The 25,455-nt window shown below is 40.7% G+C and overlaps 1 protein-coding gene across 1 annotated transcript; it reads left to right on the forward strand.

Moving 5' to 3' along the window:
- The first annotated feature begins 322 nt into the window (after window positions 1-322).
- On the forward strand, window positions 323-25,141 carry USP14 (ubiquitin specific peptidase 14). Its single transcript, XM_066622827.1, has 16 exons — window positions 323-692; window positions 5,753-5,898; window positions 7,522-7,554; window positions 8,043-8,147; window positions 9,391-9,494; window positions 11,247-11,305; window positions 13,510-13,640; window positions 13,923-14,003; window positions 17,987-18,072; window positions 18,818-18,932; window positions 19,938-20,003; window positions 20,493-20,585; window positions 21,009-21,137; window positions 22,458-22,518; window positions 24,077-24,184; window positions 24,391-25,141. The coding sequence occupies exons 1-16, from the start codon at window positions 677-679 to the stop codon at window positions 24,540-24,542; spliced, it is 1,485 nt and encodes a 494-aa protein (XP_066478924.1). The 5' UTR covers window positions 323-676; the 3' UTR covers window positions 24,543-25,141.
- Window positions 25,142-25,455: the final 314 nt, after the last annotated feature.

The raw sequence follows: 25,455 nt of genomic DNA on the forward strand, positions 1-25,455 counted from the left end.
TATGATGGCAGAACTTAATTGACCAGAAGTGTAACTAGAAGTCCTGGTGCCTGGGGCAGTGATGTCATGATGTCATATGACATCATGATGCCACTTCTGGGTTTTCCCTGAAGGAGGAGGTGCTGGCGGCTTTGCACCCCCCCCCCCATTCCTTCTCTTGTGGGGAGCCTCCAGGGGAGAAGGAATGCAGGAGAAGGGGGTGCAAAGTTGACAGTGCCACCTCCTCCAGGGAGGACCCGGAAGTGGCACCATGATGTCATGATAGTGACGTCACGCTGGAAGGAAGGAGAGGGAGGGGTGAAGCTGCCAGCGCCTCCTCCTCCGGGGAAGACCGAGAAGGGGCTGCCTCACACCGCGCCCCCAGTACAGTCCCTGCCGTCAGCGGCAGGCAGGCAGGCAGGCATCCAGCAGCAGCACCCCCCCGGGCTGAGGTGCGGCTGCGCAAGGGAGAAGCCGGTGTCGCCTCCCCTCGTCCCGGCCCAGTCAGCGCCGTCGCGCAGGCGGCCAGGGGGCGCCCTTTCCGGACCTGCGCGCGCACCCGGCCGCGCTTGCAGCGTCATCCTGAGGGGCCGGTTTGAATGAGACCCCGAGGGAGGGAAGCGCCGCGCCGCTGAGCTCCTCTCGCGCCTCTGCCTCGAGGCTCCGCTGCAGCGTCGCCTGCGACCCGCCCGCCGCCATGCCGCTCTTCACAGGTGAGCCGGGCCCGCCCTCGCGCCACCCGGGCCTAGCGGGGCTGCTCCCTCGCCGAGGCCGGGCGGGCTGTGGGGGCAGCGGGGCCGAGGGGCTCAGACCCTCACAGGCATGGGGCTTTCTCCCAGGGAAGCGTGGCTGGCATGGCAGCCTGTGAGCCCTCTTCTGCCTGCCCGCTCAGAAGCCAGTCCCGTTGGAGTCAGTGGGCTTCCTCCCAGGGAGCTGTGGGCTGGCGTTGCAACCTGAGAGCCTCATCCGGTGCGTATCTACTCAGACGTAAGCCCTGTTCTAGTCAATGGGGCTTACTCCCAGGAAAGTGTGGAGAGGTTTGTGCCGTCTGGCCCCTGCTTTGGCCCGCCTGTTCCTGGTCTCCAAGAAGGCAGTGGGCTCTTTGGGTGGATGGTGGGCAGCCTTTCCCTGGAGGGAGATGGCCTGGGGGGAGGATTACGATGGTGGTCCTTCTCCTGGCCTGAGGGTTGCTTAACAATGTGGGGAGAATTGACTTGATGTGAGATGGGGCTGGGAAGAGCACAAAATAGTCATTGCTGATTCTCCATGGGGGGTGACTTCTTCTTTCTTCCTCCACACGCACCTAGAAAAGTGGGTCTCCACACAAAAGATGTCTCACAGCCCAGTCCTATCCACACTTTCCTGGCAATAAGCCCCACTGACTCTAATGGGACTTACTTCTGAGTAGGCAGGCATAGGAGTGGGCTCTGACGCTGCCATCCTATCCACACTTTCCTGGGAGTAAGCCCCATTGACTCGAATGAGACTTACATCGGGTTGCTTCCCAGCACTTCATGGCCTGAACCAACACGAGTTGTTTGAGCCTTATTACATCCGGGGGCTCACCTTTTAATCCATACCTGCAATATCAGACCTCCTTCTGAATTATTTTCTGCAAGTGACTGCCATGTCCATGTGCAAGGTGTTCAGTTACAAGTGCTCTTGTATGTGTCATAGTCGTGTAAAAGAGGGTTTGGCCAAGTGCACCTTGTCAAGCAACAGAGAAACAGCAAATGCTGCATCTCCAGAAATCCTCTGCCACACAACAATTAGACGTTCAGGGGCCCTTGTTCTCCTTTTCATCTGGCAGTTTTCTTTCTATTCTTCTGATGGTTTGTTCTTATTTTTGGAAGCCAAACAATTAAAAAGTCAGTGTCATTGATGTGACCCCCTTGTGGCTGTCAACCTGTTTAAAGTCCAGTGGTTCAGAGGACGAGACACCCTGTTCACCCTGGTGTAAGCATCTCAACCTGTATATATGACAAGAGTCTTATATATATACGAAAGGGGTGTTGTGATTCTGGCTGTAATTTTTAGCAGTATTTCTCAACCAGTGGTACTTGAGGTGGTGTCTGGGTAATCATGGGACCTGTGGAATCTGCTGCCTGACAGTGAAACTGGGAACGCAACACAACAAACAGCAGTAGGAGGCTCCAAAGCATGTTTTTCTGTGTTCCCAAAAGCCCTCCTGTCCACCCTGTACCTCTTAGTAGTGTTTAGTGCTACCATGGTCACATCTCATCTGGCCTCCCAATCCAGGAGTAACTGGCAGTGGTGTCATTGCCAGATACTTCCAGTGGTACTTCAAGTAGGTGGACTACGTAAAGTGATACAGTAGAGGACAAATGTTGAGGAACACTGATTTATAGTTTTAGTGCTTGTAGTACAGTATGTTGGACACTGTGCGATGATCTGTGTATGTCGGACTTGCAATCAACAGTAGTAAAATAATACGATAATGAGGATGGTACTGCAATCAATTCCATAGCAAGAGAGACTGCAGTGACTTAGAAAAGTGTATTGCCTGTTTTGCGACTGGTAAATATAATAGGGAGGCACTGAAGCTAGGTGTTTGGGGAAGAAAGGAAAGTTTTATGTGATATTACTGCTCCTTTAGTAGGTAGCTAGCTTGTAGGTAAGTAGCTTGTGCACAGCGTGCCCCCAAAAATGGCATAGACAGAGCACAAGAGTGGGCCCTTCCAGGCTGGGGGGGGGGGTGAGTAATGCTGTTCTAGCTCCCTCTAATCCAAAATCCATACAAGCAGAGGGCTGCACATTTCAACATTTGCAGGCATTCAGAGGGTAATGTGCCTCAGATTGTGCCATTGCCTGGGTGTTAGGCTGAAGTAAATGGACTTTTGCTAGTTGTCCCTCAGCCTTGGTCTTAAAGAAAGGGGAATAATGGGCTTAGGTCAGTGGTTTTCAAACTGGGGCGTTGTGACACCCCAGCCCGAAGGCCTTGGCCTCTGCCCCCTTAAGGGGCAACGGCAGGAGGAAGCAGCGATGTGATCGCCAGGATCTCATTGCTAATAGCACTGCAGGGACTGGGATGCACTCACCAGTCCCTTCAGCAGCATCCTGAGGGTGCAGGGAGCCCTGCGTGAGCGTCTGCAGGGCTCCCTAGCCTTCCAAAAGTGAAGCGATTGCACTCCGCTTCTGGTTTTGGGGAAGCCTAGGGAGCCCAGCAGGCGCTCGCTCAGGGCTCCCTGCACCCCAGGACGTAGGGACTGGTGTGTGCATCCCAGTTCCTGCAGCCCTCTGAGCGACGTGATCATGTTGCTGCCTCTCCCCCCCCCCACTGCCTCCCTCCCCTTCCCTGCAAGGTCTTACTGCTGGTTTTCAAACTCCCGGAGAGTTTGAAAACCGCAGTCTTAGGTGATGCATGCCTTCAGGTATGAGTACCCTGAGTAATACAGACTGTTTGGACTGTGTTTGGGAGTACCTTGTTTTTAAATTAAATGGCCACCATATGCTGGGGTACATGGAACAACTGGGCTTGGATAATGCTCTGAACTCAAAGCTCATCCCATAAGACAGTGTTTCTCGGTTAGCTCAAACTAGGAGGGTCGTGAGCTAATTTTAGGTGGGTCCCCATTCATTTCAATATTTTATTTTTCGTATGTTAGACTTGATGCTATCATGGTATGTGACTGCATCTGGGGAAATGTTACAGCTTTGTACTTTTAACAGGCTACTCTATATATGCTTTTACCAATGATAGTAAATGGGACTTACTCCTGGGTAAGTATGGGTAGGATTGCAGTTTAGGATTGTTAAAAATTTTCCTGCTTGATCGTGTCACTTCCAGTCATGACATCATTTCCAGTGGGTCCTGAAAGATTCTCATTCTTAAAAGTGGGTTCTTGTGCTAAAAGTTTGAGAACCACTGCTAAGAGAACTACAACAGGCAGCCTGCTCAAGCCACAGCTTGAGCCACAGCTTCCTGGCCAGTGATAGTTGTTCCCAAGGCTGTCTAGAGATCTGTTGCAGGTTGCCTGCAGGAGGCACAGTTGAGGCAGTGATTGTTCATAAAATTGTCTCCAGAGCCTAGGAAGACCCATAACATCCTCTGGATGTTTTCCACATGGCTGGCTGAGGTAAGCGGAATTGGGTAGAGGAGGGTGGCAAGAAGAAAAAACTTCTCCTTCTCTGTGAGATGTGTCATGGCCCTCCACTTCTCACAGAATGATGTAATAGGTATGATATGGGCTAATTTGAAAACTAGTTTAATTCATTATGAAACAATATGGTATTATACGTGAAGTTTCTGTACCTGATCTTGGATTATGTGGCAGGGTATACAGACACTTGCAGCACAAAGCTATACATGTCTACTCAGAAGTAAGCCCATTAAGTTATGGAACTTACTTCTAGTTAAGTGTGTATAGAATTACAGCTCTAACTGTGGATTCCAGGGGATAAAATTCAGCAGAGTTTTGATTTTTAGCCTTTGTGATATGCTGATAAGAAATAGCCAAAATGGAGTCAGTCATTTCATGGCAACGCATCTAGCTTGAGAGGACGAAATATTTTACTTTCCATTAGTGCATTGCCTAGTCACTCTTGCTGATTTTCAGATCTCTTGTTCTGGATTTCTGTAAAGTTCTTTGGGGTTGATTAGGAAATCTGTCTTTAAAACAGACCTGCATATTACAATATTTCATTAGCTTTATATAAACTACAGTCTTTTATTCTTGAAAACATAAACCATTTCATATAGATCCTTTCTGGTAGACTCAGAACAGTATACTCATTCAGTGATATTTCCCCCCTAGTGGGGTGACTTTCAGCTCTGTCCAACTTTTCACCCCACTGAATTACATGAAAATAAATAACTTAAAATAGCGTAGCAGTTTCTATATGTGTTTCTTAAAAATTTGAATTTGTAGTTTACTGAATGTCTATGAATGTAATGTAACAGGTAGGCCCTAAATTGCTTCTGAGGGACGCAACATGTCACTAGCAGCTAATACCACCACATATCGAAACATGTTACATGGCAGATATCCTTTTATTAGTCAGGGTTAGAATCATTTTGTAAACTTTTATCCATGTTGTCTTTGTAATTTTTGTTGAGTGGTATTGCTGCTTTATCATCTGCATTGATAACTAGGAAACATGTAGAGAAAAATGAAGATTGATTTATTGGAAACCAGTTACATTTAATAGTGTGCCAGAATTCAAAACATTTAATTTTTGTTACTATGACTGAGGTAGTAACAATATTGTTGCCCTAACCTAGATCAGCAGTTTTCAACCTATGTGCTGGAATGGTCTGCAGGTGTGCCACAGGAGTTTGGGGAGGAAGATTTATTAGTAGGGCTGTTGGGGGATGTGAGCATCACAGTGGCAGCATGATGTGCCTTGTCAGTTCTAAAAAACTGAGGTTGTGTCTTGACAATTTTAGTGCCTTGACAATGTGTTGTGAGAGAAAAAGATTGAAAATCACTGCCCTAGATTGACATCTTCTGTCTTCTATTGTTTAGTTGAACTTTATCAAAGCAATGATTACAAAATGAGAAGCTGGGATACAAATGAAGTTTTATTAAAACTATAAATATATTTTGAGTATGGTTGTTCTGCATTGCCAGCATCTGATGTTCATTTGGACCACATAAAATGCTAAGTGATAATGGTGGAATGTGGAAAAATTTCAAAAACTGTATTGAATTTTAGAAACTCACCTTTTGCATATATTAAATTAGACTGAAATAAAACTGGTAACATGTTCATCTTAAAGTAATAGTTTTATCTGAATGATGTTGTTTTGCAGTCAATGTAAAATGGGGCAAGGAGAAATTTGATGGTGTGGAGCTGAATACAGATGAACCTCCAATGGTATTCAAAGCTCAGCTGTTTGCTTTAACTGGAGTGCAGCCGGACAGACAGAAAGTGATGGTGAAAGGTGGAACTCTAAAGGTATAGTTGCATAATAATTTTGCCAAATTTCATAATGTTAGTATTCTGGTGCAGTTTTTTAACAGGTGAGAGTACGTAAGTGTAAGTTCATTGCATATGGATAGAAAAACATGAACCACATTTATGTTTGGCATTTGGATGCTGGAAGTTGATTCAGGAATACACAGTAAAATGAAAGAAAGATGTAGGAAAACACAATGAAACTAGCAGCAAACATGCCTATATCTATGCGCTATTCTGTTCTGATATTAGTTTCAATTACCCTAGCTAGATTTAAGTACTTTTGCTTGCACATTTGCAGTGCCAATGATTATCTGTGTTACAGCAGCTTATTTTTTTAATTTGTTAAGGATATCTTTCTGTTCCAATGGTAAACATCCACATTCGATATAGTATTAGTTGCTTGTTAAATCTGTGTAAAGAATGTTATTAATGATATTAATATCCTATAGACCAGTACTTCCCAAACTCCTACAAGGGAGTTGGGAGCATCATAAGTGTATGAGGAGGAAGGGCTATGACAGTAATGCAGTCCCAGGATCGAAACCAGTTTTTGATTGAAAATCAGAAGTGTTTTTCAATTATGTATTTTGGAGGCTTGGGGAACCCTACAGAGTTATCTGTGGAGCACCCTTCACCTCCCAGAGGCTAGCACTCCCTTAGGTAAGTTTTTTTTTTTTAAACCCCTCCCTCTCTCCCTGGCAGCAGCATGATCCTGGGGATCATGTTGCTGCTTTCCCCCCTCCCTGCTCCCCAGCAGCAGCATGGTCCTGGAGATCACATTGCTGCCTTCCCCTGCTCCCTGCCCTTTAAAGGGACAGGGACAAGTGCTTCCCTGACTGGTGAGTTGTGATCCACCAGTTTGGGAACCGCTGCTATAGACTCAGTTTTTGGCATGTATAGACTCTGGTTTGGGCAGGAGGTCTGGTCTAGAGGGTAGAGCCTCCATTTGCCTGAAGATTAACATCCACAAGGTCGGCAGTTCGAGGCTACCGGCACCGTGCGACCTTGAAGCAGCTGGCAAGCTGCAGCTGAGCTGTTCCATCTGCTCGGAGCGTGGGAGGATGGAGGCCAGAATGTCAAACCAGATCGGAGTGTAACAGCTTGAATGTGGTGGTTCTTGAAAGAGAGAACCTTCTTTCAATTTGTAAAAATCCCTGCGTGGATTTAATAAGCCTGCCTGTGTAAACCGCCTTGAATAAAGTCTTGAATAAAGACCAAGAAAGGCGGTATATAAATACTGTATATTATTATTATTATTATTATTATTATGTAGACACATGTGCATGTAGCACACTTGCAAATGTGCTACCCATCCACTCCCTTCATCCCCAGGTCCTTTTCATTATTTTCTGTGAGATAGAAATGTTCTGTGCACACTCTTTTATGCATACTGATTATGTCTGTTCTGCAAGAAACAGATTGAGAGCTTTTTTCATAGGTGGTGCTCTGTATGTGCTGCTGTAGTTCATGTTGGTGCACTCTAGATGAGGTTATTCATGCTTGAGTTTTGATGGAGTTAATAGGGTAACTATCTTTGGATTTATGATGCAGTGGTTATAGAATCTACCGAACAAACTTAATGTATTGTAAAACATTTATTTCTTTTGTTTGTTCTAATAGGATGATGATTGGGGCAATATCAAAATAAAAAATGTAAGTATGGATGAGTGGCTACTTGGGTAGTTATTATATCTATAAGTAGTTAGCAACTGCTTCTGTGGAGCACTTGACTGTCTCATTTGTTATTGTTGCCTGGTTTGCTGTGATAGGGGCTTTTTAACTTTTTGAAGTAGACATGAAAGCGATAATGGGAAACTAGTTAATGTTATTATCTAGTAATAATGGTATCTTTTTCTTTAAGTAAATCAAACATTACTGGAAAGAGGTGCAAATCTTGGTTAAATAAGAGTACAGCAAATGCAATGTTTTTTTAATTAGGCAGTGAAATGGCACAAAGTTCTACAAATACTGATGTACTAATTTTTGGAAGAGATTCCATAGTATATTTATGTCATGAAACGTTCAAGATTGTACACCACCATGTTTTGTGGCTTGTTTATTTTTTTTAACTCTACTTTGAGGCTAGTTGTGAACATGCTTACTTTTTTCTTATTTGTCTAATGATAACCTTTATTGAGCAGGGGATGACGTTATTAATGATGGGTTCTGCTGATGCACTACCTGAAGAGCCAGTAGCTCGTCCAGTCTTTGTGGAAGACATGACAGAGGAACAGTTAGCTTCAGCTGTAAGCTCAATTTTTATCAGTTTTTGAACATTTGAATGTTGTGGTTTAATCAAGAAAATGTGTTCTGTACTACTTGCTTGGTTGTTCAAATAGAAGTCAAGATCCAAAAAAGGCCAAACTAGTTTTGTGAGCCATGGGGGGCATTAGAGGAGTTGCTCTCAAACAGTAACCTCCATTATTGCTCCTGCAAACCACTTTGAAGCTGAGGGGTGTTTTAAAAAGTAATTTGTGATCAGCTGTAGGTGGGGGCACATGTTAGCTGCTCATAGGACAGAAGCAAAATTATATTGGACTGGTACAAGCCCTTGTATTAGCCTAAGCATCTCTTTAGATCTTTCCCAAAACGCTAAACTGCAAATGCTGGCCTCTTCCAAACAAAGGTTTTTGTGTGGTGTTCTGTTCTGGTTTTTTAAAAAGCACCCAAGAAGTGAATACTGTGACAAGTGTGGGAATCTGGGTATGTAATTTTGCAACCACCATGAGTACAGAAGAAGGGTCAAGTATAATTTTTAAAATAATTATTTTGAATTTTTGCATCTATATCTAAGGAATCCATTTTGTATATGTAGCATTTTGATTTTATTTAGCACATTGTCTTGATAAATAAGTTTTATTTATACATTGAATGTTTTTTTTAAAATGAGTGATTCTAAGAGAACAGTCATCTCTGTTTAAAAACAATTCTGCGTAACTTCTAATCGTATTTAGCAAAGTGCCCTTATAATAGCAAAATGTCTTAAATAACTGTGTTAAATACTGATTGTCTAAAGTCTTTTTCTATTGTGTCGTACAGCACGGGGTGCCCTGGTATCCATGGGGAATGTGTTCCTGGCCCCCCCCCACAGATACCAGATACAGGGAACCTCCCTGTGCGACCCCGAAGGAGGCCAACAGGAAGTGATATTAGCACTTTCTCTGAATTTTTTAAAGAATTCTGGCTGCCAGGAAGCAGCTTGAAAAGTGCTGTAAGCATGTAGGCTTACAGCGGTTTAAGGAATAAATTCACCACGTGGTAAGCTTTTGAATTGCTAAATGGGCACAGGGGTATGCAGGGGGGGTTCCCCGTATCCATGGATAAGTGAAACTGCTTATATGGGATCTGTGTATACGGGCCCCTCATACATCTTAATTTATGTAATCATCAGACTTAACACCATTAGATTGTGAGACTACATTCATCAAAATTCAGCATTCTAGGCACAACTCTCTCTGAAATCTTCAAACACTTATGTTTTCATGGCAGATGGAATTACCGTGTGGCTTAACAAATCTTGGAAATACTTGCTACATGAATGCTACTGTTCAGTGTATTCGCTCTGTGCCAGAATTGAAAGAAGCCCTTAAGAAGTAAGTGTCACACTATAATTTAAATATGATTTGCAGTTTTATTCAACTTATTCTGTTATGTTATTCTGTTCAAAATTATAAAATGTGTTTAATAGCTAATCTGGGAAGAGGAATTACAGTTTTAAACCTTGACATTTTATTACTAGAAATAAAACACAACATTGGATATGATTTATTAGAAATGCAATTATAAGAGCAAGTGTGACTTGCTCTTTGGCATTCTGCAGAGTGTATCCCTGCAGAGTTTATTTAAGAATATTTTAGGGCAATATCTGTACTTTGCTATTAACTGGTTTTTCAGAATGTGATGTATCCAGTGTGGAAGCTTGTACATTAGCATTTAAGAATACTCTTGCATCAGATTTTAGTGTCCTGTGATTTGGGATATAAACGAGACTGTGGTGTGAATGCTTTACTATTAAGTGGATGGTGCAGAAATTTGCTGTGCCTTTTTAAATAGTGTGTTCATGCTTAATGTTACTTCTGTGTGTTCTTTACTGCTACTTTGCTCCTGCATTTTGTGAATTCATCAAGAAGCAGAATAGGCAAAGGTTAGTCTTGCTAGCACCTTTCAGACGTAGGAACTGAATGAATTATTTGTATGTTCAATTTGTGTGTTAAAGGAGACTTAGAGGGATACTGGCATTTTAAAGTGTTCCGGATGGTTGAAGTGTTTGGCTAAGCATCTTTTTCTGGACATCTTTACTCTGGTCGCACCCAGAGTAAAGCTTCTGTCAGTGGAAGAAACACACTGCTTGTACTAAGGGCCCCCTGTGCAATTGGAATGTTTCTTCCATTCATGGAGTGAGCTTCTGATGAAAGAAGCATTACTCTGGATGACATCTATTGCCTTAAAGTTGACGTGATAGTACCCTTATTTGGTAATACTTTGAAAATGCTCCTGAGAAGTTGATAAATATGTAAACAGTGGTCATGATTTGCCATGGCTGCTTGTGGTTTGCCAAGGTCAATCAAAACTCCTCATAATTGTGCAATCTAAGAAGCTCAGTTTTTCACAACTGCTAGCAGAACTTCTTGTTCTGCATAACTTGGAATTTTGAGTAAACTTTTGGTTGGCAGAGGTACTGAAAGAGTTAACAGTGTGGTAGTTTAAGATACAAAGTATTTGTGAAGGCATGTCTGGTCTGCTCAATTTGCTCACATTTCTTGGTGTGGCTGGGAGCAGGATTTGGGTTCAATGCTTTCTTTCTCTCATTGCGTGTAGTGAATGGCTTAACTGGAGAAATCAACGTTTATTTGAATGCAGGATCTCCTAGAAAGAAAACTGGCTTTATCTTGCAGAGTTGGGTATATCCTTTCTTCAAATAAATATATTATCTCTCTAGTTTGGTTCTGCATAAGGCAAAGTAGTAGATTGTGTGAACCTATAGCCATCTCACTGAGGCTAGGTAACATTTACATAATGTGTGAGCCAGACCTAAGGAAGCATGGACTACTTTTCAGAAGCCCTGTCTGACTCGTGCCTAGATTTATTTATATAAAATGAACATGCATGCATGCAGTCTGTCTCGTGTGCAGACACTACATGACAATCCATTTTTGTCATAAAAGTGGTTGCTTTCTACTTAAAAACAATAATGGTAAGATTCTCAAGATTTCCAGTTTTTCATTGGATAATTGTGCTATGGCTACTGAGAAGATGTCCTGTTAAGCTATGTTAGTATGATTTTTGTGTGGTGTTGCATTGGTTCCAGTGCCAAACTAAATACTTTGTTTTAAACATTTGTCCAGGTATGCTGGTGCCTTAAGAGCTTCAGGGGAAATGGCCTCTGCTCAGTATATTACTGCAGGTTTGTATTTGCATAGCAGGCAGTATCTTTCTACTGGGTTTGGTTACTTGGTAACAAAGCATGCAGGATTCTGTACCCAAGACAGTTTTGTTTTTCTTGTAGTTCTTCTCTTTCTTTAACTTTCTAACTCTGCTTCATCCATTATCATCTAGTGCCCTTTTAAATTTGACTATTGCATGGTGCGCCTTAAAAAATGTCGTTAATTAAAATGGTGAAGTCCATTGCTACAAAAATAGATTATTGTCTGTTCCAGATGTGAAGAAAATCTCTTCAGGAACATGCTAAACTAGAAGGTGCACGGTTGGCCAAGGGTACTGCTTGCCCGTTCTGTTTTCTTTTTTTTACTCCCATTTTATTGCCCCACTAAGATACTGGGCCAGGACACTGAAATTTAAGGACAAACAAAAAGCAAAATACAGAAGAAAATATCCACTTTTGGGTATATCTACTGCGATCAATTTTTGGCTATTCTGTAAGACCCAGCTCCTCCCCTTCCTAAAATATTGACCCTCATCATTATTGTTACTATTTTATTCAGTTTCTCAGGTACGAATTTATTAAGTAAATACCTGTATTCTTGCTTTTAGTGCTTGGCATTTGGGATCATTTGCAATGATTCCGCATTGATCCAGTTGTCATATTGCATGAATCCCTCTTTTGAAAACACTGTTAGCAAAGAAATAAAAAGAGTTCTGGTCATAATCTCCAGTAATTCTTTGTTTTCATTTGGTTTTGGATATCAGTTCAGAAGTTTAATTTTGCTAGGCATAGGTTCAATTTTGCTGTAAGATGTGCTCTGTGTTCCTAATTGAGAATTCAGGTGAAGTCCATTGTGCGCAGGGCTCTTGGAACTCGCAATCTTCCTCATTCACCTTGTAGGTGCAGGTGCATCCTTAATATGAAACAAGGAGTGGCAGTATGAATGCACAGAGGCTTTTTGTGCCTGCCCATCAGGCATTATGCTTAAAGTGCCACTTGATTGGGTTGGGGGTGTGTGTGTATGCATTATTTTTGTATATCTTCTGTTTTCTTTGACTCATTGCAAAATTAGTTTAGTTATCCTTGAGACTAGCCTGCATGAAAGTCAGGTGAGTGGTGACTGATGAAACAAGAGAATCATCTTGAGCTATAGATTAAACATGTGCCCACCACCTGATCAGCATACTCCTGTATATGCACCATGAAACTGGTCCTTGAAGCCCAGGTCAAGTAAACTTGATAGCACACAATGTTTTTGCAGCATCTCTTCTGTGAGCAGACTCATGCGAGTTTGTGGTAGCAGTGGTAGGGCACTCACACAGATAGGCTCAGGTCAGCTGCTGGCATCTTTCAAGAACAGATTGTCAATAATACAACATTTTATTAACTTTCAAAAATTAGTGAATGTGTACTTAATGCTTTCAAAGCAAGAGGTTGTACAGTAATTATGTTTGAAAAGAACAAAATTCTGTGCCACAGTGGTGTCCTGAAATTTATAGCAGCTGGTTTCCTGGTCTGTGCAGCACTGCCACATATTAAACTTTTATAGTGATTGATGTTATCATAGTTGTGCAATATATTCAGATCTGTTTTGCAGGTTGTTTAGCTGTACATATGATGTGAAAACTAAGTTGTTCTTCACTGAAAATATTGCTATAGTATGCATTAAAGCAGGGGTGTCCAAAGTTTTTGGCAGGAGGGTCACATCATCTCTCTGACACTGTCGGGGGCCGGGGACAAAAAAATTAATTTACATTTAAAATTTGAATAAATTTACATAAGTTTACATAAATTAATATACTAGAGGTGGAACTTATATGAATGAATGAAGGTCTTGCAATAGCTCAGTGCCTATAAAAGGCCTTGCACAAAGCAAGGCTGGCCTTTTCTTTGCTGTCACTACTGCATCACCGACGTGAAACAGCAAGCAGTGGAGGTAGCCCTCATCCCACAGCTAACGTGAGAGGTCAAACATTCGCCCTCACGCTGAGAGCAGTTGCATCGGGCCAGTGCGGGCTCCAGCAAGTTTCCAGAGGACCAGAGGCTCATTGGAGACTGGGGTGTCCCTGAGGGCAGCATTGGGAGTCCTCGAGGGCCGCAAGTGGCCCCAGGGCCGGGGTTTGGGCACCCCTGCATTAAAGGAAGTGGATTTAAAGAAATGTATGTATTGTATAATTTGCTATAGTACTGACAGATTTTATTTTTTAATTCTGTTTTGTTTTAAGCTCTTAGAGATTTATTTGATTCCATGGATAAAACCTCATCTAGTATCCCTCCCATCATTCTCCTCCAGTTTTTACATATGGCCTTTCCCCAGTTTGCAGAGAAAGGGGACCAAGGCCAGTATCTTCAACAGGTAAATGTTTCTCTTAACTTTCTGTGTGCACGCAGCAAGTTTTTGATAAATTATATTCTTTGTCTTACAATTGTTAAGTCTGTGGCTGCTTTTGTATACTGTATTGACTTAGTAACTTTCCACACTTTTAGTTCTACTTAATGATGATAAACAATGTTTTAAATAACCAATTAATATCTTAGATTCGGAATATTTGTGGTTTTTTGTATTGGCAGTATATCTTTTGTTAATATGAGTATTTATCAAATATTCTATCTTCTTTTTGTTTTGTTTCCTTTTCAGGATGCCAATGAATGCTGGGTTCAGATGATGAGAGTACTGCAGCAGAAGCTAGAAGGGATAGAGGGTGACACAGTCATGGAAGTAAGTTATCTGAGACATACTGTCCAGAAGGTGCTGGCGTTAAACTCTGTGCTCGTGTAGGCTTTTATTACACAAATGTAACAATGGGCATGCCTGAGGAATTGCAGGCTTAGTTTACAATATTTTCAATAGCTTCAATATGCTACTAAAGTACATCAAATTTTATTTCTAGCTGCTGCCCTATATATCCTTTTGAATCCATGAGAAACTGGTCTGCAGCTTTCATTTACAATGGGAAAAACCTGCATTTTAGCACCAATGTCGGTAGCCTCTAGGGATACGAACTTGAGCATTTGCATACACCTGTAGCAATAAGTTGATCCCTTGAAATTGCTTCTACAGGAAGAAATTGCTTCTATAGGCTGATGCTACAAGGTGCTTACAGAGCTGCCAGAATGCACAAACTTTCAATTCTGCAACGTTAGGAACAGCTTTGTGCACACAATGAAGTTGCACATTCAGAACTTTCATTGATGTTTAAGTGAAGGGAGGAGTGGTGCATCAGAACTCGCTTATTGATGAAGAACTCTTGATTGGACTAACATCCTATACACCTTTCCCCCTTTATATGGCCCTAATCCGTTCCTGAAAATAACCCTTAGTGAAAATCTGGATGAGTATTTTAATTTCAGTGGGAAAATTCTAAGTTCACTGAGAAATTCTTCTTTTTTAAAAAAATTTTTCCCCAAAAACAAATATAAACAAACACACATAACACAAAAAACATAACAGACTTCACTACACAAAAAAGAGCATTCAGGAAATCATATATCATTATCATATATCACTAAAACGAATAAATCATTACATATCTTTATCATTCCTCTTCTAAATTTACCTCTTAATATCATTTTTCATTCATCATTCATCTAATATATCATATCATAGGATATATGTAATACAATCATCTAAATGCCCTATCATATATTTCTAAAACTTCATTTTCAACCAAGCATGAAATAATTTCCATTGCTCAGTTTGGTGTCGGTTTTCGTTGTTGATCCAAATTTTCTGAAAACCTGTCCATTTCAGCCAGATTCATTACTTTCTCTATTAATTCATCTTTCACTGGTATTTTACAATCCTTCCAATATCTAACATATAAAATCCTTGCTACAAATAAAATCTTAATAACTAAATACACATCTTTTTCTTTATAACATCTAAAAATATACTTTTTTTAAAAAAAGGCCCTAATAAGTTTTATATTATGCTTCCAGATCTTTTCCCATTGATCTATTATGATATTATGGCCTGTATTTTGTGCCCATTTTATCATACATTGTTTTACTATTTTTTTGTGTATCTCAAAATCCAATATAAACATATACATTTTTAAGTATATTTTTCTTGTTTCTAACAATAGTCTATCAAATGGTGTCTGTTCCATATAAAAATCTTATTTGTCTCCCCCAAATCTTGAATCTACTTATAGGTGCGTCCACCAGCCCATCCTCACACCTTGCCTTGACAATTCTTTTTTCACTTCTTCCTCACTCCCAATGGAACATGTCTCAAAATTCTGTTTTTATTATCATCTACTGTCTATTTCTTTTCCTGTGAAGCTTTCAGTAAGTTATCTCTGTAAAAGGTTCTGATGGATTTCACATGAATTTCTCTTGGTAATTCATATTTTCTCAGATAAAAAGTGCTCACTCTTCTCACTGAATCCAGTTCTTTAGGTATTCATCAGTGTTCTTTAGGTTCATCCAGTTCTTTAGGTTCTCCATCAGTGTATCAATCCATTCTAATATTAATCTGACAATCTGTCGCGACATATCTTCTCCTTTCTCTTCTGGAATATTTTGTATCCTCATCACTCGAGCTGCACTATCCATCTGAGTTTCCATTAACATTGTCTCTGCGTCATGTTGATTTTCTTCTATCCCTGATATTTTAGCTTGGTCTTTTCTTATCTTTTTTCCCAATCTCTCAATCTCTTGTTGTCTTCTTCTGATGTAATTTTCAAATTATCAGATGTCCACTAAGTTCATCTAATCGTTCAGTTAAAGCATTCACGCTGACTTGGGTCTGTGCAGATTGATTTATTTGTTGCCGTACCATTGCCAACAGTTTTTCCATGTTGTCTTGCATTTTCTGTTTCAAATCTTTCCATTTCGCTTCCTCTTGTACTAATTTTCCAAATCCCATCTCCGATGCTGGCAAACTTTGAACTTTCTTACCCTCCATCTTCGTTCTTCCCTCAACTCAAATATCTTTTGTTTGCAATGCTCTTTAAGGCCACTAGATGTCCGTGTATTATCTACCTTTCTCCATTTATAGACACAAATCTAGTTCTTGCAATGTCTTTTTAAATCCACTAGATGTCACTAGTGCACTTTTTTTCCTGTTATCTTATTTATAGTTGTAGCCTTGGCAACCACATTCCTCTGTTCTCAAGAATCTCAAAACATCCTGTCGCTCTTTCCAGCAATACCAAACAATAGTATCAAACCAAGGCAATAAATGCTCCAAAGCACAAACTTTATCTAAGGGCAGTTAATTTATAATCCACCAAAGTTCACAGTTATAAAGTTGTAATTATACTTTCATAACGAGCTTGGCAAATCTCTTCTACGATTTCTCCACACACCGATAAATAACTGGGGGGGAGCCTCCCCCCTCCTCTTCTTTTCACGGCAAAAAAGAACCAGATCAGGCAACCAATTACTCAACCCACGCCAGTCATACACAGATGGAATAACACTTACTTAAGCCTTTCAAAGTCTCTCCCTGCTAGGGCCTTCAGCTTGATTCAGCATGAATTCTTCACCATTGCTGCCAGACGGCGAAATCTCCTGGGAAAGTCCCCCTGGCGGGGCTTATCTCCTCAGGAATCGTGCCATCACATGGAGGAATTTGTCTCTCCTGAAAAATATCCCTGGGTCTCCTTGGATTTGCAGTTTTTGGGGAAAAAACAGAGTGCCTTTCGGGAGCTCAAGAAAGGCATGTCTGTTCAGCTGCTGGCTGACCCCTCCCCTCCCGAGAAATTCTTCTAAATGCTTAATAGCATAAGGAAAAACCTGCATGATGCGGTAAAATAGAGTGAATAACAGTTAACAGCATTATGCAGCATCAATAAAGTGTTAAAAGTCAACATTGAAAATGTTTTAGTTCTAGTGTAACATAATGATGTTTAGCATCTCGAGCTTTAGTTGAAAAATATGAGAAACCATCTTATTTCATCTGTTTTTCCACTTTTCCTGTGAGGTTTTTCATCTTCTGTAGAAGCACAGCAGAAAATACAGTGTAAAAGAGACCTGCCTTGAAAGCATGAGGACATACTGTCCGCCAGGCAATGCTTCTCACCTGGAGGTGCCTCTTCCCAGTCATACTTGGTCCTCCAAGAGCACTTGCCCTAAAGCCCACCATTCAGTTCAACCTCCTGGAACTCCTCCTTGGGCATGTGACATAAATTTCTCCCCTTCTCTATCTCTGAAGCTTAAAACAGAGTGGAGGTGTACCAATTGGGTAAAACATGTGGTAGACCTTGTCTCCCCAAGAGGCTTGGTCCTCTTCCCCCCCACCATTCCTAGACCTTATATTGAAAATCTTGGTATGGATAAAGAGGGATGGTCTTAATATGCATAGTATGGATAAGTGAAAATCTATATGGTGAAAGTGCTTATACAGAGGGAAAAGTGTAGTGGGACCAGCAGTTGGTGGTTCTTGCATTGCAGAAGCCATTGGCTATATCTACACATCCCTCCCCATAGCTGCTTTTAAACAAAGGTTCAGCCTTGCTGTGCACTTGCCCCACCTGGCTTTTGCTGGCACTGGCCACTTCACATAAGGTGAAAACCTTGGCTGGCTGGCTTTTATTCTGGCACACTGGTAAAGCCCTTGGCCAACCGGGTTTTGTATGCAGCTCTTCTGCTTACTCATACTGAAATTCAGAAAGAGGGTGTTTTCAGCTGTTATAAGGATAACAGAACTGGAGCTACATTTTGAATATTTTAATAATAAAATATTTCTTTTTGCAGACTGACTCTGGAGTTTCAGGAGCATCAGCACCACCTAAAAAGAAGAGCTTAATTGACCAGTTTTTTAGTATTGAGTTTGAAACGACGTATCCTAAGCATTTTTTAACAAAATGAAACACATGGTGACTCTTGTTGCCACGGGGCAATACTGTCATTGTTAAGGGCAATGCTGTCACCAGGGGTGAGATTTATAAGTTCTACTTACAGAAGTGGAAATGATGATTAAAATGGAAGATGTAATGGGAGTGTAATGGGAGATGACTTGTACAGTAAAGAGATCAACAGCAAATGGGCAGAGGGAGATAAAGAAGTGCATTTAGGAAGTGGCACTTATACCAAATATTTCTGTAAAGAATGGAATCTAATGTCTGCTGTTAAATTGGGAGAAAATGTAACAGCCTGCTTTGCTAACCCTATAAAAACTGAAGCCAGTGTTGCTGTAAGCAAAAGTATCCTGTACTTGCTAACACAAAGGCTAGTCACTACCATCAGAACAGCTTAGGCCCAAATCCTAACCAGGTTTCCTACACTGGCATAGCGTTACCAATGGGGCATGTGCTACATCCTGTAGTTGGGGGTACTCATGGAGGCCTCCTCAAAGTAAGGGAATGTTTGTTTCCTTACCTGGGAGCTACATTGCCCTTATGTCGATGCTGGAAAGTGAGTTAGGATTGCGTCCTTAATCTGATATAAACCCCACTGTTTCACAGCAGTTTAAACTTTCTGAGAGAGAGAGTAGGCATTGTCGGGTTTATTCTGATACTTCATTACACTCAACTGTGTTAAAGAAGAAGCTCAATTCCTGGCACTCTTCCTTAATATTGTGTGAAGTATGAAATGTACAGAAACAGAAGATGAGGATGTAATAAAAGGAAAAGAGAATCAACTCCAACTTAGTTGTTTTATCAATCAAGAAGTTAAATATCTTTTCACAGGTCTTAAACTGGTGAGTGTGGTTAATTTTGTGTTTTGCAAAGTTCAGTGTTTGAAAAGCTTTGCTTAATCCATCTCAAAAACAAGTTGTTCAGAATCTTGTCTGGATGTTTGCACCACTTTCTGGTATTTCAGTCTGTGCTTATATATATGCACTATTTACTGTGTACCGAGATGGAGAGGTGATATTGCCTGTTGGTAAAAAATGCAGCAATATCTCTGAAGTCTGTGGAGTAGACATGTTAAAGTGCTTGTATTTTTTATTTTTGCATGGTATCATTTCAAAGTATGTTAATTCTTTGAAATGCCTACATCTCATCATACCTGGGTTGTGCATGACTAAGGCTGCAATCCTAACCACACTTTCCTGAGAGTAAGCCCCATTGAACAAAATAGGACTTACTTCTGATTAGACCCGGTTAGGATTGCACCCTGACTTACTGATTTTGCAGTTTGAAAGTGCAATCGCAACTGTTAGAGCTGTTTTTAAATACTGCAGATGAATCATATGTTTCTTGCCCTGAAACAGTGTATGCCAATAGAGCTGAAATGTTGTATTCAGGCTTATGATTCTGGTTGATGTGCTCAGTGGACAGCCACACTTACTTACCTTAATGTGGGAGGATGTGTCGGAGCCTTCCAAATGAAAATGTAACTTTTCATTTGTTCTCTTATCTAGCTAAGCTGTATATGTACACAGAAGTTGTGCAAACAGCTGGTAGGGGTGTGTGGTTGAAGTTTCCACTGAAACAACATGCTCTGTTGACCTGCTTTTCCATTGAAATTTTAAACTGAGAACTGAACAGCCTGTTCAGTAGGTGGTGGAAATTTTCAGTTACCTCTTTCAGATCATCATCTTGGTTCAAGTGTGTGCCAGGGATCATTGTTTAAGACCCAATTGCTTGCTTATATTGTTAATGTGGCAGAAACAGATCAAAAAGCAAGGTGTAAAGAAATTAAAGCAGTGGTCTGGGAATGAATTTATATAATATCATGTAGCTTTTGTATTTCTCTTCAGCGCCTCCAAGAAGAAATTACCAAACTCTCTCCAACGTTGCAAAGAAATGCCCTTTATCTGAAAACTGTGAGTAGCACATAGTTAACATTTTTACAAATCAGTAAACCTCTGTGCTTACGTTGATATGTGAGGTGCCACAGGCAATGGATATGCCTCTTGAAATGCAAATTGATTTGGATTTTTATTGTGTTGGTGACTTGTGAATATGTAGAATGACAGGATATCATTCTAGAGAAGGTTATAACCTGGCCATTTAGTCCTGAACATCTTCACCATGAGAGTGATACCTGACCACAGGAGCAAATTAGATTACCTGAATAATTTGTACTTCTTGTCCTGGGGAATGAGGATGAAAGGAGTACAGGATGGTGTAAGACAAGAGTCTAGTACCACATGTGGAACTCTTTGTGGAGGCTTGGGTGTACAGTGTGTGTGTCTGCCTTTGCAGACAATCAATTATGTAAAACTTAATGTTGATTTGTTTAATAAAGCTTAAGATTGTGACTCAGGTGAATGCTTTTCATGCTTCAGTGATTAATGCTTTTCTTGTTTTAGTCCAAAATAAGTCGCTTGCCTGCCTACCTGACTATTCAGATGGTTCGTTTCTTTTACAAAGAAAAGGAATCTGTGAATGCCAAAGTTCTCAAGGTAGGTATTTTCCTAGCTCATACTCTTTTTCTTGTATGTTGTCACATACTCTTTTTCTTGTATGTTGTTTTCTTTAAATTGGTGGGTCAGCAGGCCTCTGTACTACAGATAGGATTAAAAGCTGGACTGTCACCAGCCTTTCAGTTTGTCTATTTAGTACAGGATTCTTTTGCTAGAAATGTATGGAACTAAGTGCCGAAGAAAGATGTCATAAAAGTGTCATAAAAGATTAAGTAGTTGTTTCAAGCAGATAAACTGGTTACTGTTTCTGTGGTATTTGTAATTAAACACTGAGTTGGTTAAAAGATTGTTCTAACTACAATTTAAGATGTTTAAACAATCATGGGCAACCGTCTGTGACAGTTGATTAGCTTTATGTGGTGTTTATGTAAACATTAAAGCCACTCTCTTAACTACTTCTAGGATGTTAAATTTCCTCTCATGTTGGATGTATATGAACTATGTACACCAGAACTTCAAGAACAAATGGTCTCATATCGGTCAAAATTCAAGGACCTAGAAGATAAAAAAGTAAATCAGCAGCCAAAGAATGTACGTCACTTGTTGCATTTGATTTATGCAGTATACCAAATATTTCTTTTTGTGCATGTCCTAAAACATTACCTTATTGTGAAATTTGACCCTGATTACCCAAAATGTCACTTTCCCCTAAGTTCCCTGGTGGGTGCAAACTCTGATGAAGGTGATGGAGAATCCTTCTGAGGATTGCACTTCTGACTGCTTGGGGCTTTTTTTGATTCTGAAGTTCCAGAAGTGTTTTGGAGCTTTTATTATCACTTTGTGTGGTGGTCTGGGTAGAGGAAGAAGCAAAGGAGATCTCTGGTGTTTGGTGAGTGCATCTGGTTACACAATGAGTTCTGGATCTGGAGCGGTGTGCTTTAAGCAAAGTAAAGAAGCATGTCTTTAATAGACTGTTATCCTTGCTGTACATAAAATTCCTGGTCTGTAGGTGCAAGGTTTTCAGTATTCAAACTGAAATAAAAGCATGCCCCTGCATCCACGGGGGTTCTGTTCCAGAATCCCCACCCCCAGATAACTGAATCCAATGATACAGGGGACCCCCCACCCTCCAGAGGCGAGGGGAGAGGTGTTCTGAGCCCTGCAGAGGCTGCGCATGTCCAACAGCGGCCCCTGAAGGCCTCAGAATGATTGTTACAGAGAAAAGAATATTACTTCCAGTTCTATTGTAAAAGCAGAAGTAATGTTTTTTTTTCTTTTTTTAATAGTCATTCTGAGGCCAGCAGAGACTGTGGGCCAACTCAGAACACCCTCCAGAGGCAACACATGTGGGGGGGGGGGGAGGCTGTGAATTCAATCTACGGTTAAGTGAAACCACAGATGTGGCCCCCTGTATGAATATGTTTTTTGTTTTGTTTTTAAACTTATGATACATCATATGTCAACATGCAATATTTGAGTTTTATTTAGTAATGGTGCAGAAGGAAGTTAAACAATACTGTAGTGTCATATACATTTCCTTTGTAGTAAGTCCATTTGGAATGGGTGAGACTTGCTTCTGAATAAACATTCATAGGATTGCACTGTTAGGTTTGCCGTTATTGTGTAACATCATTCTAGACACTTTTTCCCCTGGGCTTGTGCAACGAAGATTTAGCTTTCTTTACCTGCATGCCCCATTTGCACTTAAAATTGGACCCCCTTCTACTTCATATGTTTAAAGCCAAGTCTGTTGCAATCATTATAGCATTTTAAGACTATTTTATATTTTAATGTTATTTTTTCATTGTTAAATGGATAATTCACAGTTCACTAGTTCACAGCCTCTAGTTTAGTAGCAATATATAGATTACTTAAATATAACTTATCTTAACTAAAAACCTCCTTTTTCAGTCTCGTAAAAATGATGGTGCACAGAAGGAAGTTAAATATGAACCATTTTCCTTTCCTGAGGGTAAGTGAACTTTGAAAGATTAAGTGTTTATATTAAAACATATTTTCACCTTACGTTAATTACTTGAAGGTAACATTCATAAATTTTCTGACGTAATGGAACCACACACACTTTTGAATTTCTCTTAGCATATACTGGCTGGATATCTGTGGTTATAATTTGAACACAAGAGATCAGTGTTCCCTTTTAAGAATATAAGCATCTGATAAATTGCACACCTTTGTATTGAAATGGTACTTGACTGTAGTGAATAAGTACAGTGTTGGGCCAGGGTAGATATCAGGTTGTTATCTATTTCTCTCTACCTATCAAACATTTCTCTTTGACAAGCATTCAGCCTGTGATTGTGTATCATATTTGATTTGCTGCTGTGTTTTTAATATGTTTAGATTCCTAGTGCAGTGGTTCCCAAACTGTGGGTTGGAACCCACCAGTGGGTTGCGACCTGGTTTTTGGTGGGTCACGAAACTGACATTTTTATAACTGACAAGTAAAATATATTGAGCCCTTTGGAAACCTAAATGGAGGAGCATGTGTTTACCCATGAAAAAAGCAAACGTGCCTTGGTTCACTTGAAAGGGCAGGCTGAGGGGGGTACAATCCCACCAGCACGGTCCTGATCCTGATGAGCACAGGGCCCAAAAAATGCTTGAGTAGGAAGTCCCCCCCCCAAGCTGATAAAGAAAATGTATTGAGCTCTAATGAAAGCAAAACTGAGCCAACAACAACAGTATTTATATACCGCTTTTCAACAAAAAGTTCACAAAGCGGTTTACAGAAAAAATCAAATATCTAATGGCTCCCTGTCCCAAAAGGGCTCACAATCTAAAAAGATGCAAAAAGAACACCAGCAGACAGCCACTAGAAAAGACACTGCTGGGGTGAGGTGGTCCAGTTACTCTCCCCCTGCTAAATAAAAGAGGAGCACCCACTTGAAAAAGCGCCTCTTAACCAGTTAGCAGGGAGCCACAGGTGCATGTTTACTCAGCCATGTTTACTCAAAGGCCAGGTCCCAATCTGATGAATGTTGAGTTCCCCCCCTCCCATAGTAAACAAAAAAACAGACTTGAGCAGCTGGTAAAGTGAAACTTCTTTTTTAGTTTCATAGAGCTAGGTAGGTCTCAATAGAGTGTCATTTTAAAGTGGATCCTGGTGCTAAAACGTTTGGGAACCACTGTCCTGGTGTATGTGACTATTCACTTTGAATATTTTGAGTGTATATAAATGTATAAGAAAGTGCTAAGTCTTTCTTGGGCAGATAAGTGTGTTCCTCCTTCATTGTAGAGACTCTGCTTGGCTATCTGCCATCAGCTTTCCTCTCTCCACTTATTCATTTCTTGTCCATGTTGGCTTCTTAACACTCTTGGGGTGCATGTTCACATGGGCAGATGATGGATGCACATGCTGGGCACTCACCAATAACTTCCTACTTAGCCCTGTTTGAATTGGGTTTGTTTCATCTTTTACTACTAAAGTGTACTGTAGCAGTTATGAAATAGTATAGATGAACTGTTTGCATGTTGCTGGTTGTTGAGTTACATTGTGGTATGTCTTTCAGATATTGGTTCCAGTAACTGTGGATATTATGACCTGCAGGCAGTGCTAACACATCAGGGAAGATCTAGTTCTTCTGGACATTATGTATCTTGGGTTAAAAGAAAACAAGGTACTGAAGCAACTTTAAAAGCTTGCAATAATATAAAATAGGACTGGTCCCTTTCCTAGCCTTTGTCAGTTTTCTTTTTCTAATGATAAACTGGAAAACTGGATCTAGCTCTGATAAACTGGATCTAGCTCTGTACTGTTCATGTTGTGTATGCAATTTACTAGTGTACTAGTGGCAATTTACTAGTGTACTTTTCTTCTTCACAGATGAATGGATTAAATTTGATGATGACAAAGTCAGCATCGTTACGCCTGAAGACATTTTGAGGTTATCTGGGGGTGGAGACTGGCATATAGCCTACGTTCTACTTTATGGACCGCGCAGAATTGAAATAGTGGAAGATGAAGCTGAACAGTAGACTTCATTTCTGCCTAGGTGTGAAATAAATTTCTTAATTCCTGAGCTTCACGGAGGCTGCAAAATTGGTTCATACTTTCCTGTCATTTTGAAGCAGCAAGGAAGCAAAAAACTCATTTGAACTGTGCACTAAAGCCACTACTAGATTATGCAGCCACTCAGTGGTAGCAGGTTGACATATTTGAAATTAATTTTAGTTGCAGTGTTGCAAGAATACAAAATCTAACTATTGATGAAATTAAGTGAGCCTCCTGGCCCTTCCTCTAACAACACCAGCAAGATATTTATTCCACACCTATTAATGCATCATTTGTTGTTAACTCTTGCATGGTTTCTACTGGTTCAGTAGCTGTCCATCCTTTCTGTTGTGTCTGACAGCTTTGTCAGAAAGGTGAAATCAGTTGTTGCCTCAACATGTCACTCAGTGCTGCTGCTGCTGCTGCTGCCCATAGCCTATGGAAACATGGCTACAATCACGTATTTGTCCAGCCTGACCTGCCAACTCAGCCTGTTCTGTTGCTGGCATTTCATGACTTTAAATAAATGGTGATCAGTAATGATGGTGCTTCTTACATTAAAAAGATTGGCTTTTTCCTTCTCTTTAATGCTTCCTGGTACATGTCTGCTCTAAAGTGGTTGATTAGTAGGTTTTTCTATCCATGCTGGTATCATGAATCCATAAATGTAAAAAAAAATTGTATTTATTCATTGTTGGAGCTATAGTGCATGCGGTTTGGAAAATTACCCATACAACAAACATGTTTTGAATGCTTTTGTACAGTGGGAGAGCATTCAAAAGAACACTGGGATATTACAGTTGTCTGGATATAGTTGTCTAGATCAGTGGTTCTCACACTTTCAGCACCAGGACCCACTTTTTCCGAATCTTATCAGGACCCACAGCAAGTGATGTC

Source organism: Tiliqua scincoides, chromosome 4, assembly GCF_035046505.1.
Source record: "Tiliqua scincoides isolate rTilSci1 chromosome 4, rTilSci1.hap2, whole genome shotgun sequence".
NCBI classification, from domain to species: Eukaryota; Metazoa; Chordata; class Lepidosauria; order Squamata; family Scincidae; genus Tiliqua; species Tiliqua scincoides.